The sequence below is a fragment of the Phycodurus eques genome, chromosome 8 (genome assembly GCF_024500275.1).
Source record: "Phycodurus eques isolate BA_2022a chromosome 8, UOR_Pequ_1.1, whole genome shotgun sequence".
In the NCBI taxonomy this organism is placed as follows: Eukaryota; Metazoa; Chordata; class Actinopteri; order Syngnathiformes; family Syngnathidae; genus Phycodurus; species Phycodurus eques.
This window is the reverse complement of record NC_084532.1, coordinates 11435051-11449845: the sequence shown is the minus strand read 5'-3', so window position 1 is coordinate 11449845 and position 14795 is coordinate 11435051. Positions and strand designations below refer to the sequence as shown.

The 14795-nt window shown below is 37.6% G+C and overlaps 1 protein-coding gene across 26 annotated transcripts in view; it reads left to right on the top strand.

Annotated features, from left to right (window-relative positions):
- adgrl2a (adhesion G protein-coupled receptor L2a) overlaps window positions 1-14795 on the top strand; it is a 144981-nt gene that overhangs the window by 77788 nt on the left and 52398 nt on the right. For 18 of the 26 annotated variants that reach the window (XM_061682915.1, XM_061682918.1, XM_061682916.1 and 15 more), the window contains exons 5-6: window positions 999-1058; window positions 11557-11571. The exons of 7 other annotated variants lie outside the window; for them this stretch is intronic. In XM_061682915.1, the coding sequence (XP_061538899.1) occupies window positions 999-1058; window positions 11557-11571 (75 nt within the window). The remainder of the gene's footprint in view (window positions 1-998; window positions 1059-11556; window positions 11572-14795) is intronic. One more of the 26 variants, XM_061682895.1, reaches the window with a different exon arrangement.

Here is a 14795-nt window from a genome sequence, read left to right as displayed (position 1 = left end):
TTTCATTACTGTAACATGGAGAAGTCAGTAAGGCAAAAGCGCAGCTCACCTTGATGGCTTAATATACGTCAATAAAACAGGTGTGGAGGCATGCTAACAGATGTTTCATTATGTAAGAAAACAGAACAGCTGCACTCATAAGTCAGGAATATTTCCTATGAGGAGCTATTGTCAGCATTTTGTCTTCTCCCTAGTAGATAAATATTCATTGCCATTCAGCTCCCAAACAAAATTCAGATTGCCCTTTGCATTAAAAATCCCCTTTTGTCCTTTGAGCTGCCATGTTCATTTGCAATTTGTGAAGAATATTCCCCTAAGTAACCTTTACAACCTGATTAACGACATAGATTTACATGAATTGCCAGACTCGCTAATCAGGTGGAACTGGAATAATTAGAGTGTAAATGATGGGAAGATGATATTTGGTGACACTTCATTCATCCCAACATTCAGTTTTGGATAAAACAACTATAGAAATGGATGACAGTAAAATATTTCTTTATACTTTGTTCATTTGTATTAGTATACCTGTCTAAGATGCCCATTAGTGTGGATTCACATTGCACTGGTGAAGATCATTCGGTGGGGAATGTCTTGACCACTTAAAGGTCAACCTCTTCAAGGCTTGAGGAGCCCTATTGTTAAAAAGAGTAATCAATAAAGAGTGTTCGGTTCTAGCTGTTCAAATCCTGTATGTTTTCCCCTAAACATGTATTTTTCGCTTGCCTCATTATTACATGTTGATCATGTCTTACTGTGCCACCTTAGGCTTGAACAGAGGGATTTGCCTTAAGGTGCACTCTCCACCGCCCACTGTTGACTTATGGCTCTTTCTTGGTTCAAGGATGCAGTCAAGACTGCTCTAATGTGGGGAAATATACCCCTCTAATGAAATACTATATTTAGTGGCAAAGTTTAAATGACATAAAAGGAAACTTTTCATTCTCAGCAGTTTCAGTCTGTGCTTGTCTGTAGCGCCATGTTTTTGCCTCTCAAAGGTCCATGCCCAACCAGAATAGGAGCAAGAACAAAGAATGTGTCCTATCGCAACTGTCCTGGTAAGTGTTTAGTGTTATCCCAGTGTGACAACTCCCAACTCGTCTGCACAAGCCCGACTTTACCTACTTCAGTCCAACTCGTGTTTTGTGAAATGTGAATCGTTTTGTTACTCTCCTCAAACCAATCCTCCGTTTCCTTATGTACACACACACACACACAAACACTCACATTTGGATTTGCATGTATACAGCTATGCAATCTCGCAAATTCAACTGCTAAGATTGTGACTGGTAAAACATATTTTGCCAACAGATGTAACAATTGTGGCGAAATTGAGATGTTTTAAAAGTGAAATCAACTCTAAACAAAGGCAGCCCCAAAGCAATTAGTGTGAATGCTAGCATTGCAGATGTTTCATCACAACGGAAGAGAATTCCTTCACAAGAAAAATTAAAATGTGTTTTGAACAGCCCATGTTCCATGCCTTTCTCAAGCATTTACTAATGACTTCTAAAACACATTGGAGTGTAACCTCTAAGTTCGGACATCATGAAATATTTATTAACTTTACTGGCAATAGTAACAATTTTAACTGTCAGAACTTTCATACAAATGTAAGTTAACTGCTGTTAATATTTAAATATAAAAGCAAAATACAGTAGCTGACAAATATTTTTTTTAAAAAATCATATAATACAAACCTGATAAACTTTACCCTCACGCAGTGATTCTCAAACTTTTTCCACCAAGTACCACCTGAAAAAATACTCATCTCTCAAAGTACCTCCATAATGACCAACATTAAGATACAGTACCTACGCCTAACTGGTTATCAAGTACAAGGCTGATGTTTTATTCTTAAACATTATATTTATTATTGTAATCCACTGCAACATTATGCACATTAACACTGCTTAAACATAGGAACATTTAAAATACTGTACTTAAATAATGATTCAGTTAAAATGTATTGCACATAAAAGTCTAGTAAAAACTGTGCTTAATTAAATGTTGAAAAACAGTTCTTAAAAAAATAAATGCAAATATATTGTACTGTGCTTAAAGGTTCAATATAGCTGAACTCAAAAATGTATTATACTTTAAAAGTAAAGTAAAAGAAATACTGTACTGGATTAAAAAAGTTTAAACCGCACACGTGCATAACTATAAACTTTATTTTAATATGTTTGATTGTATTTCATGTGCCGGTACAGTGAACAACTGGTTAGCAGATCTGCCTCACAGTTCTGGGGACCGGGGTTCAAATTCCAGCCCCACCTGTGTAGAGTTTGCATGTTCTCCCCGTGCCTGGGTGGGTTTTCTCCGGGCACTCCGGTTTCCTCCCGCATCCCAAAAACATGCGTGGTAGGTTGTTTGAAGACTCTAAATTGCCTGTGTGAATGTGAGTGCGAATGGTTGTTTGTTTCAATGTGCCCTGCGATTGGCTGGCGACCGGTTCAGGCTGTACCCCGCCTCCCACCCGAAGATAGCTGGGATAGGCTCCAGCAACCCGCGACCCTTGTGAGGAGAAGCGGTAAAGAAGATGGATGGGTGGATGTATTGCATGTTTTAAATGGTGGTGGTAATATGGTGAGTCTTTCATGTACAACTATCGAGAGCCCGCATACCACTCGTGGTACACTTGCACACTTCCAGAATCGCTGCCCTAACTCATCCCACTTTTTACATTTATAATTGTCATGGAAGTCAAGTCTAACTTTTATAACCTCTGTTAATAATATGTTAAAACACTAAAAAAGCACCCTCAATGGAATAGTGTTTGATTTTAGAGGTTCAACTGCCTTTTTTAAACATTTTGTGTCAGATTAGCAAAAGACAGTCACAAAGTATTATTTGCCACATTTAAGTACATTTCAAGCAAGTAAAACATACTACTAAATTGGCATAAAAGGGATCTAGTAGCATACAGTTCTCTGCTGTTTGCAGACAAGGCAAATCACATGCCAAATATCGAGATTTGTGATTAAAACATTACAGTGGCTCAGAGGCTTAGGGTCCCCAGGATTTGCTGGGATACAAGACTTGAGAAGTTGATTTACAAGACAACATATTAAATCCCCATTAAGCTGATCAACGGCAGGCCTGCAGACAGTGTCCTCATTTCTACTGTAGAACCAACAGTCCCTCAAAAGCTTTATCCACTGAACCTTTGGTCTGCACAATGTCGTAATGTTGTTTTTGGCTTTGTGGCTGACTCTATGTAAGAGACTTTTGAATTGAAAATTTGAATGATCACACACACAATTTGGGGATTTTTCGTTTATGTGTAAGTGGCCTTTGCAGCATGTTTCCACCATTTCATTATTTTGGCTTCATGATTTGTTTTTGTCACGGCGTACCCTCATTGACGACATTATCTTCCAGCCAAGGAAACGTTTGCCTCCGTACATTTTCACTTCACCTACCACTGAGTCACTCTCTCATTTGGCTCTAATATTTGCTTGATCAGACAACATAAAATCCAAGATAAATCTAAAGATAAATAGAAATGAACTGTGCATGCTATTTTGAAATGGCAAGAGCAGCACTCGTACAGACATTTGTGATGCTCAATGCTAATAACACTGTTTGGTGTCACTTGCTAAATACCACAAATTTTATTGAGTTATTATGGTCCAATGGTTCTTTTTTATTACTCTAGATTATTCTATAATTTTAAATCAGTTTAATTCATACTCTGGAAAGTTATTTTTATTATTCGATAATGTGGTGGCATTTTTGTGTTGATATATGGAGAAATAACTCTCTTGCTATTTCAGTGGCAAGTGGAAACAGTTTAGGGTTGAGGGCTTGGTGTGGGAGGGGAGTGCCTCATGTTTCATTGTTGCTTCAGTAAAAGTAAGTGACTGTCTTCCTTTCCCCTGTGCAATCTGCAGGAAATCGCCATGGTTACCAGATCCCCTTTCCATCTGCTGATTTCTGATCACACTGATTTGTTACTTCCTCACTATATTTCGGACTAACCTTGTCAGCTCTCCTGTCATGTATCTACTTTGCTTTCCAGATTTTCTTTTTTCTGTCTTCTAATCTAGTTTGATGTGGCTGAAGAGGCTTTTTACAACATAACTGTTGTTATTTTCTTGCTTTGCTTCTCCCACTAGAGACCGTATTCTTGATTATGAACCACGATGTTTTTTTCCCCAGCAGAATGACAGATCCTGGCTAATTGATTTGTTTTACCACTCGAACCCTGCCTCCTCATGTCAAAATATGAAGTGCTATTTCAGCTATATTTCTGTTCTGAAATATGTCACCTTCCAAAATATACCTTAATATTCTTTAGTGAAATATTTCAGAAAAAAAGTCAGATTATTGTTGGTTTCAACCTCTCTAATGATAATTAACTGTAATTGCAGACTTTTCCCTAGTCCCCACAATTTCATATTTTGGCACAAAGAGCAATTGTCATTATGAGTTGAAAACAAACTGTTGATATATTAAAGTCTATGTCAGACTAAATAAGCAGTGATGTGGAATTCCTAATATCCATCCATCCATCCAATTTCTGAGCCGCTTCTCCTTACTAGGGTCGCGGGCGTGCTGGAGCCTATCCCAGCCATCATCAGGCAGGAGGCGGGGTACACCCTGAACTGGTTGCCAGCCAATCACAGCGCACATACAAACAAACAACCATTCGCACTCACATTCACACCTATGGGCAATTTAGAGTTGTCAATTAACCTACCATGCATTTTTTTGGGATGCGGGAGGAAACCGGAGTGCCCGGAGAAAACCCACGCAGGCACGGGGAGAACATGCAAACTCCACACAGGCGGGACCGGGGATTGAACCCCGGTCCTCAGAACTGTGAGGCAGACACTCTAACCAGTCGGTCACCGTGTCGCCGGAATTCCTAATACATTTCATCAAATGTAAACTGTAAATTGAATTAATTTTCCAATGTCATTTTTAAAGTTGTATCAGCATTATTCGTAAGCATTGATATAACTTGTATTCTAAGAAACAAGATATAGCCACAATGTTGCTGTACTAGTAGTGTATACAACACTTGACATTGACTCATTTAGAAGCCCATAACGTAATAAGCTAACAGCCCATAACTTCATAACAGCCCAGAATGCAATATATTTGCTCTTTCAGTAATGTAATAACTGACCAATAACGTAATAAAAGTCCTGAACCTATAGCGTAATAACTTGTGCCCAGTAACGTAATAACTTCTTGTTATTGGCTCGTTATTACGTTAATGGCCTGGTAAAAAAACAAAAATAAAATAAATATATATTTTTTTGCAAATTTAATAACTAAGCCCATAGCGTAAAATTTAATTACGTAATGGGCCTATTACATTTTAAAAGGGGCAAATATATTACGTTATGGGCCGTCATTACGTTATGGGTTGCTATTACTTTCCCATAATGAAATAACGGCCCATAGCATAATAACTGGCCAATAACATAATAGGTCTTGAACCTGTAACATCCACTACTTTTGGATATAGTTTAAATGGCAAAGGAGCAGCATAGATACAATAACTAGAGCTCCTGATTACCATCAAGTTAAATAGCAAAGCAAAGCAAATTTAGTTATATAGCACATTTCATACACAAGGTAACTCAATGTGCTTTGCATGATAAAAAGCATTTAAAAACAAAGAAAAACAACTTATAAACATATAAAACAAAAACAAAAAATTAAATGTGTACAGTGCAACAAATATCATTTAAAAGTGGAAATGCTATAAAAAGCACGAGAAAAAGCGTTTTTAACCTGAACTTAAAAACATTCACACTTGGGGCTGACGTCACTTCTGTTGGCAAGTTATTCCATTTGTGTGCAGCGTAATAGCTAAACGCTGCTTCACCATGCTTGCTTTGGACTCTGCTCCACCATTTTACCAGTCTGTCGATCTCAGAGCCCTACTGGGTTTATATTCCATTAGCATTTATTTCATGTGTTCAGGGCCTAAACCATTTAGTGATTTATAGACCAGTAGCAGAACTTTCAAATCTATTCTAAAGCTGACTGGGAGCCAGTCTAAAGACTTTAGAATTGGAGTAATATGCGCTGACCTCTGCTGCAGCATTCTGAATGAGCCGCATCTGTTTAATGCTCTTTTTGGGGAGTCCAGTCAGAAGACCATTACAATAGTCAAGTCTACTTGTGATAAAAGCATTGATGAGCTTCCCCTGATCTGCTTGGCACATGCAAGTCTTCACTCTGGATATGTTCTTCAGATGGTAGAAAGCAGTTTTAGTTGTTGATTTGATATGACTGTTGAAAGTCATGTCGGAATCTATCAGTACACAAACGTTTCGGACTTGGTCTTTGGTTTTTAAAGAGAGTGACTCCAGGTATTTACTAACAGCAATTGTCTTTTCTCTATTGCCAAAAACAATTATCTCAGTTTTGTTGTGGTTTAATTGAAGAAGATTTTGGCTCATCCAGTTTTTAATCGGTTTTAGACAGTGACACAACACCTCAATTGAACTATAGTCATCTGGAGACACTGCTCGATATAACTGTGTATCATCTGCATAGCTATGATAGTCAAAATTAAAGTTCGTAAGAATTTGACCCAAGGGTAGCATAGACAAATACATGGAGAGAGGGAGAGCGAGAGAGACAGGCAGAGAATGAGAGAGTATGCATTTTCACAGTTACATCCAAAAATAAAAAGTTAAATACATTGATATTAATATATTACTACGTTATGGGCTCAGTGATTACATTTTTATGTTTTTTTATTATTATTATTATTTTTTTTACTAGGACAATAACGTATTAATCAGCCAATAACATAATAAGCGCCTACATTATTGGTTAAAAGTTACGTTACAGGTTCAAGACTTTTATTACGTTATTGGCCAATTATAAAATTATGCTCCTGTTACATTTAAAAAATTATAATATGGGCTTCTAAAAGGCATTTATTTTTTTTAAATCAGATTTTACCTTTTCATTTCAAGAAGAAGAAGAATCACCTTTAGTGTCATGACCATGCATGCCTGGACACGAAATTTGTTCTCTGCATTTTACCCATCACAGTGAACACACACACACTTGTTAGTGGAACGCACTGGAGCAGGGGTCATCTATCACTATCACAAGGATTGATATTTGGGATGAATGTGGTAATCGATTAATTGATCATTCTGTCGTGTGTGTAAAATAGATTGTTGATTAGTTGTGTCTTGAAGCATTTCAGGCAAAATCAAGATGGCACAACCTCTGTAAGTTGTGGTCTAAAGAAGACCATCATGACACCAACTGACACTATATCTATGCTACATCTACAGCAAGTCCTCAGGGCAGCATTACCTATTCATTAATTGTTACTTTCCTTCGTAGTTGATCAATGAAACGAGTCAAATGTCTATCCATAGTTGTCATAACATCCCATCACTGTTTTTAAAAACTAAAACACTCAAATGAATAGGACAGCAAAAATAATTTTTGCAGTCTGACCGAGACTTTGGACTAAATGAATATTTTTTAGGAATATGTAATGTCACAGAATACTTGGTATCTTTGATAAAATTCTGGTCTAACACGTAATACTTTATTTTTATTTACTTGCTCTTATTTTACAATTCACAGCCCTACTTTTGTTTAGTAAATGAGAAAACCCACAGTTGTGGTCATATGTTTGATTACCCAGGCAATGAAAGTGTGCAGCTTTTTCATAACCTCTAGATGGTGGCATACATTTATAAAATGTGAAAGTCTTTTTCATATTCCCCTATGTATAATGCGCACTATTGACTTTTGACAATTTTTTTGGGGGGGGAAATGTGCATTACACAGTAGAAATTACGATAATTTTTAATAGTATGTACATATATAGGCGGCACGGTGGACAACTGGTTAGCACATCTGCGTCACAGTTCTGAGGACCCTGGTTCAAATCTGGCCTCTGGAGTTTGCATGTGCTAACGTGCCTGCATGGGTTTTCTCCGGGTACTCCGGTTTCTTCCCACATCCCAAAAACATGCACGGTAGGTTAATTGAAGACTCTTAAATTGTACGTAGGTGTGAATGCAAGTGTGAATGGTTGTTTGTTTATATGTGCCCCTGCGATTGGCTGACGACCAAGTTCAGGGTGTACCCCGCCTCTCATCCGAAGATAGCTGGGATAGGCTCCAGCACGCCCGCGAACCTAGTGAGTATGAGCGGTACGCAAAACGGATGGATGGATCTATATGTATATGTGTATGTATATAGTTTCATCTCTGGAATCTACTGGAGAAATACCCATAAATGTAATATAAAATTCAATGTAAAATGCATGTTTTAGCATGGTTGGCAAATACAAATAATAATTTGGTAATTGTGTGATTATTATGTGTTCCTGCTTCTTTTTGAGCCATTTCCATTCTTTCATTTATGGTCTCAGCAATTTAAATGGCACAAATGTACAATTATCTAAAAGATGGAGCTCTCAGTCCATATCTTAGTGGCACCTGTGTTTTTTTCAGCAACGCTTAATGGTGATGGGTGGAGTTTTTTTCATCTTCTTTTCAACATGACTGTAGTCATTTAGTACATGTAATTCGCAATTATAGTGAAGACTAACGTGTGATCAGAAGTTGCACTTTAAAGGGAAGTTTGCAATTAAAAATAACTTTTTGTCATATTTGTTGAAACAGGAATTTTGTCGTAGTAGTAGTAGCAGGCACACCCCCTTGGCCTTGTGCTTACCTGTTACCCCAGAAGATCACCTTATTAGTGATGGAAAGTTACTATAACACAAAATATTATCGATTTGAATTTTATTTTTTGTGAGACAGCGGGCGTATGCCCGCAATGAGTGTGCCTGCGGGTGGGCAACAAATGATTGAGACCTCATAAGTCAAGCCTTCCATCTACACGGTCATGTTTCGTCAGTTGTGGTGGTTTCTTATACTGTATATCAAATTAGAGGCACAAGATGGGGCCAGAGACTGCTGATTTTTTTTACAGATCATATTTACTAGGCTTTGCAGCTCAGGATTTTTGGGGCCGATCAGCGAATTTAGAAAACCAATAACCGATCACCACTCCGATCACAAGATGGCGCAATGTGTCTATTTAAATTATTTTAAATAGACAAATTTTCTGTATATACTGCTCATATATATATGATATATACAGATATAGGTATGCAGGTATATACAGTCAGGTCAAACAAACATTACAACATGACAGAAATAATGGGTGCTAACTTACTGTAATTGAATTACTTTATTGTAATTAAATTACTTCACACACACCGAAACTTTATTGCATGAGTCGACATAACGCTGGCATGTTTATGTTAACAACCGTTAGTGCTAGCACTAGCTTGCTAGGCTACAGAACGTTTTGTTGCCTGCTTGCGAGCCGTATCGTATTAAAAGTACGTGAACATACCTCAAGCAAGCCTAAAATTAGTCCTTTTCCGAGCACCAGTGATCACAACAACACGTTTTCCCCCATTTTGTTCTTATAATACACACGTCGCGATGTCATCGCCATCTTAACAAGTGTAAGCCCAGTGATCACCAAAGACGGGATGCAAAGATTTTATTGCAGTAGTCTGACATGGTGCAATCGTGAAAGACCAAATTTGTCTTATAGTCTGATCTAGGCCTTACGTGCTGTCTGTCCCACACCGCCGACATGTTTTTTTTTTTTAAATAACTTTATGGGCTGTCAGTTATTTACAGTACTATGTCAAAAGACACGTGAGAAGGCTAAAAATAAACTAGCTTTTAGATTCAGATATACTGTGCACGCGACGCGGAGTAAATGTATTTTGTGGAGCCGATCAATGACGTCATTGATCAGATCGGCGAATTATGACATTAAAGCCAATCAAAATAAAATGCTAATTATTGGCCGATACCGATAAGGCCAATAAAATCGGTGTAAAGTCTAGTAGCCAACATTTATAAAAAAGAAAAAAGGGAGTTGTCTCTCTGTTAAAGAGAAGACAAGATCTGTAAAAAAGATAAAAAATAAGAGCCATTGCAATAACATTGGCCATCGCGAATTATATTGTGCAAAGGAGTTTTTCCCGATATGTAGCATCTAACATGCTCCGAGCCTCAGCCTACATCGCGTGGAGCTTCAGTGAAGCCAACTCTCAGTAAATTGGGTGAGTGAAACAATAAAATAAGTCTATGCCAACATTGCGACGCCTAACAAGTTAACGGTTGCTTGCACTTTTGCACTGATGGTTTTTAGCGTTTATTTTAGTCTTCAAACCAACGTAAGTGGCGATGGCAAAAAAAATAAAATAAAAAGGCTTACCATTGGGCTAAAACCTCACGGTAGCAACTTTACATCACAATGAATTGGGACAAAATTCACAGAAACGTTGTCTCACAGTATCACAAATACAAACCTTGTGCCTCATCGGTGGGTAGGGACAGGAATCAGCTTTTTATAGCATTTGGTTCCATCCATTTAAAAAAATAAATTAAAATAATTAATCAAAAACAATCACCGGTGCCGTGTGGAGTTACTTTTCATGCCAAAATGCTGAGTTCCGGTGCGTACCCTTCAAAATAAAAGGCTACAAGCTTAAAACATGAAGTCAAGTGAAAACACATATAAACCATTTGACGTGATGAAACAGAATACAGGGGCAGCTATAAAGCTTTTAACAATTCTATCAGTGAAGTCAACTCTCAGTCAACTGGGTGAGTGAAACAATAAAATAAAATAGTTAAAACAGTTCAAATAACAATTTTAACAATTTATATTGATTATATTATGTATAATATTGATTCAAATATTTCACTTTTAGCTGAAACATTAATTAATGAATATTAAGTCAAATGGGTTAGTTCTCCACACATTGCCTTCTAGTTCATAGGTTTAATATTGATACTGATTATAAAGAACCTCAAGTCAAATATTCATTTTAGTCTATGCTGCGGGCTGCTAAGAAAACGGATGTTCATAATTTGGACACCCTTTATTTAAGCCATGCAATCTTTTTTGACCCAGCCGCCTAAAAGAATCGGAATCGAGAATCGTTTGGAACCGAAATCGAACTAAGGAACCGGAATTGGAACCAGAATCGCTCAAATTCAAACGATGCCCAACCCTAGTCATAATGACTGTTTTAACAAACATGACAAAAAGTGTGGGGGGATTACAAACTCCCCGGTAATACTGAGTTAATCCTTCTATTAAATGACATATATGTCATACATTTTCTGTTTTGACAAAACTCTTGAAATTGAACATCCCTAACTACTATCAAGACGTGTTTGTGAAAAACTGCATAATTCAGCCATAATCCACCCATCACTGTGTTTTAAAGTACTAATTGGAAACCTTTGTCTGATCATAAAACTAGACTGTACTAGATGTTCTGCTTTGTACGTCTCTATCAACTATGTACAGTACTTGATGTACCTCTTTACCTTCAACAGGACCATGGCAATGATGTTACCTTTTTCAAACTTCACTGTTTTCTCTAATTAGGTCAACCCATCCATGTGTCAGCTGTGTCTCTGTTTAACCATAGTGATGGAAGTTAATATTAATCTCTTTTTTCCCTCCTCCCATCCTTTTCACTCTCTCTTCCAATGCTTAAAATAGAAGTGGAGCAAAAAGGTAAATAACAGACACGATCCAAACCCGAGCTACTTTGTTTTATCGTATCGCGTTGTAAACCTTTTGTTGTGGCCCTTACAACCCCCTTGTGGACTACAGTGGAACCTCTAAATTTAAATGGCCCTGAAATTTAACAAGTCCGAGTTCAATAAAATCTTTCAGGAAAAGCAAAGTTGCACAAATATGTGGATTTCAAGACGCTGTCATTCTGAGATTTCAGTTTATATTTTTCCTGATGATATCACAACAGAGGGGTACCAGTGAAGGTAAATGAGAGACAAACATTTTACACCTCTCAAGAATAAAAACAAGAACAGAATACGAGTAGCTGTGTTCAGTTTTTCAGGCAACCATGCATTTTGTGAAAAAAAATTAGGTATGTATTCGGTCGGTCGGTTAGTATACACGTTTCAGTCCAGTTTGTTTAGTACAGTCGACTAAATAGTCTTCATCCTAAACGCCCTGCATCCTCCCTTTTCCCGTTTGTCACTGTGTTCATCACGTTTCATGAAAGGGTGGGCAGACATTGAATTTAAACTTCTTTTTCCACCTGTATGATAGATGCTACTTACAGTGGATATAAAAAGTATACAAACTTGTGTTCAAACGTCAGGTTTTTGTGATATAAAAAAATTAGACTAAGATAAATCATTTCAAAGCTTTTTCCACCCTTGTGACCTATAAAATTAACCATTCAGTCGGGAAAAAAAAGAAATATTTTTGAGTGGGAAGTAAAAATAAACAAATGAAATGTTTGCACAAGTGTGCACACCTTATTGTTAACTTCTTGTTCAAATGTATCAGTCAGGAGAAGGGCACAAAATAATTTCCATGGCATTGAATATATCATGGTGGCACGGTGGACAACTTGGTGAGCACATCCACCTCACAGTTCTGAGGACCCGGGTTAAATTCTGCCCTCGCCTGTGTACAGTTTGCATGTTCTCCCTGTGCCTGCGTGTGTTTTTTCCAGGTACTCCGATTACTACCCACATCCCAAAGACATAGGTTGATTGAGGACTCAAAATTGTCCGTAGGTATGAATGTGAGTGGGAATGGTTGTTTGTTTTGTATGTGCCCTGCAATTGGCTGGCGACCAGTTCAGGTTGTACCCCACCTCCTGCCCGCAGTTAGCTGGGAGAGGCTTCACCATACCTGCGACCCCAGTGAGGATTAGCGGTGTAGAAAATGGATAGATGGATGAATATACCATGGAACACAGTGAAAACAGCCATCATCAAGTGGAGAAAATATGGCACAAAAGTGACATAACCAAGAACTGGACGTCCCTCCCAAATTGATGAGAAGAAAACTTGTCAGAGAGGCTGCCAAGACGCTGACAGCAATATTGAAGGAGCTGCAGCAATTTCTGGCAAAAAAAGTACATGTGAAAACAATCTCTGGTCTTCTTCATACAGTATATGTTTGTTTTTTTGGGCTAGATGGAAGCCTTATCTTACAAAGAAAAACATCCAAATCTGGCTACATTTTGCAAAAACACCATTGAAATCTCCCAAACACGTGGGAGAATGTGTAATGGTCCATTGAAACCAAAGTTTAACTTTTTTGCCATAATTCCAAAAAAGTACTGTGTTTGGTGCAAACACAACACTGCTCATCACCAAAAGAAACCTACAGAGAACCAACTTTGTCATGGTGGAGTGAATTATGAACAGTTCCAAATTCTGGTCACCGTTAGCACAAAAGCTTCATGTGTCTCAAAGAAAGCTCAAACATCTCAGGAAAAGCCTTCTAGACCATCTGAACTTTATTTGGTGTTATTCAGAGGCACTCTAAATGGTGGCAGGTGTGCGCTGACTATCTTGAATGTGATTTGTTAATTCTGAAAACAGCCACATCATCAGTTACACAAGAGTGTGCAGACTTGTCCAACCATTATCTCAGTTGTTTATCTTCACTTGCCCTCTCAAAAATATTTTTCTTTCAATTGAGTTGCACAGGTTATATGTCTCACAATAATGGTAAAAGAAAAAATATTTTGAAATGATTTATCTTGGTTTCATTTTCTATATCACAATAAAATGTCATTTTAACAAGGGTGTGTACACTTTTCGTACCTACTGTAATATACACTCCCGTCCAAAAGTATAAGAGCAGTGAGGTCAGTTCCTTTATTTTTGCTGTAGACTGAACATATTCAGTATGGCTTTGACACACAAAAGATGAGTATGATACAAGATATCATCAAAATGTTTGCTCTTTCTCCCCAGGTATTTACATCTGTATACTCAACTTAATTATACCACATTTTGTTTGGACCCATCTATCTTTGTCAGTGAATATATTTAGAGGTGTAACCAATAGGCTTTACACGATCAGGATGTTTAGGGCCGATCAGTTTAAAAAAACATTAACCGATCACCGATTCAATCACAAGATGGAGGAATGTGTCTATTTAAATGACCTGTTTGTTTACTGTTTATACTTGTGCACTTACTTGCTCAAAAATTATATTTACAAAAAATAATGTATCTTTGTTCATCTATTTATGCCAGTGAGGCATAGTGACAGACAGAACAAATGAATGGTCTTCAATTAGATGGCAAGAAGTACATACAGTAATTAATGTATCCACTTTTTGTGAAATTTTGGTTGTTGGTGTGCCGTGAGATTGTTCAATTGTAAAATATGTGCCTTGGCTCCATAAAGGTTGGAAATCACTCCTCTACTCAGGTCATGTATTCTAATCAGACAGGTCAAACCAACATGACAATATAACAGAAATAATGGGTGCTAACTTACTATAATTAAATTACTTGATTGTAATTAAATTACTTCACCCTCTACGAAACTTTAGAGCATGAGTCGACATAACGCTGGCATGTTTATGTACACTAGCACTAGCTTGCTAGGCTACAGAACGTTTTGTTGCCTGCTTGCGAGCTGCATCGTATTAAAAGTATGTGAACATACCTCAAGCAAGCCTTAAGCGAACGTCCTCTCCTGAGCACCGGTGACCACCAACACGTTTTTCCCCCATTTTGTCCTTTTTTCCAGTCGGCACGGTCCACTCTTGTTGTCGTCGCCACGGTAACTAGTGTATCTGGTCGCATTTGAGTTGACAAGATAAAGATAAAATGATCGTAAAAAACGGGATGCGGTGATATAGGAATACAAGATATTATTGCAGTAGTCTGACATAGTGCAATCGTGAAATAACAAATTGTTCTTGTAGTCTGAGCCAGGCATTACGTGTTGTCTGT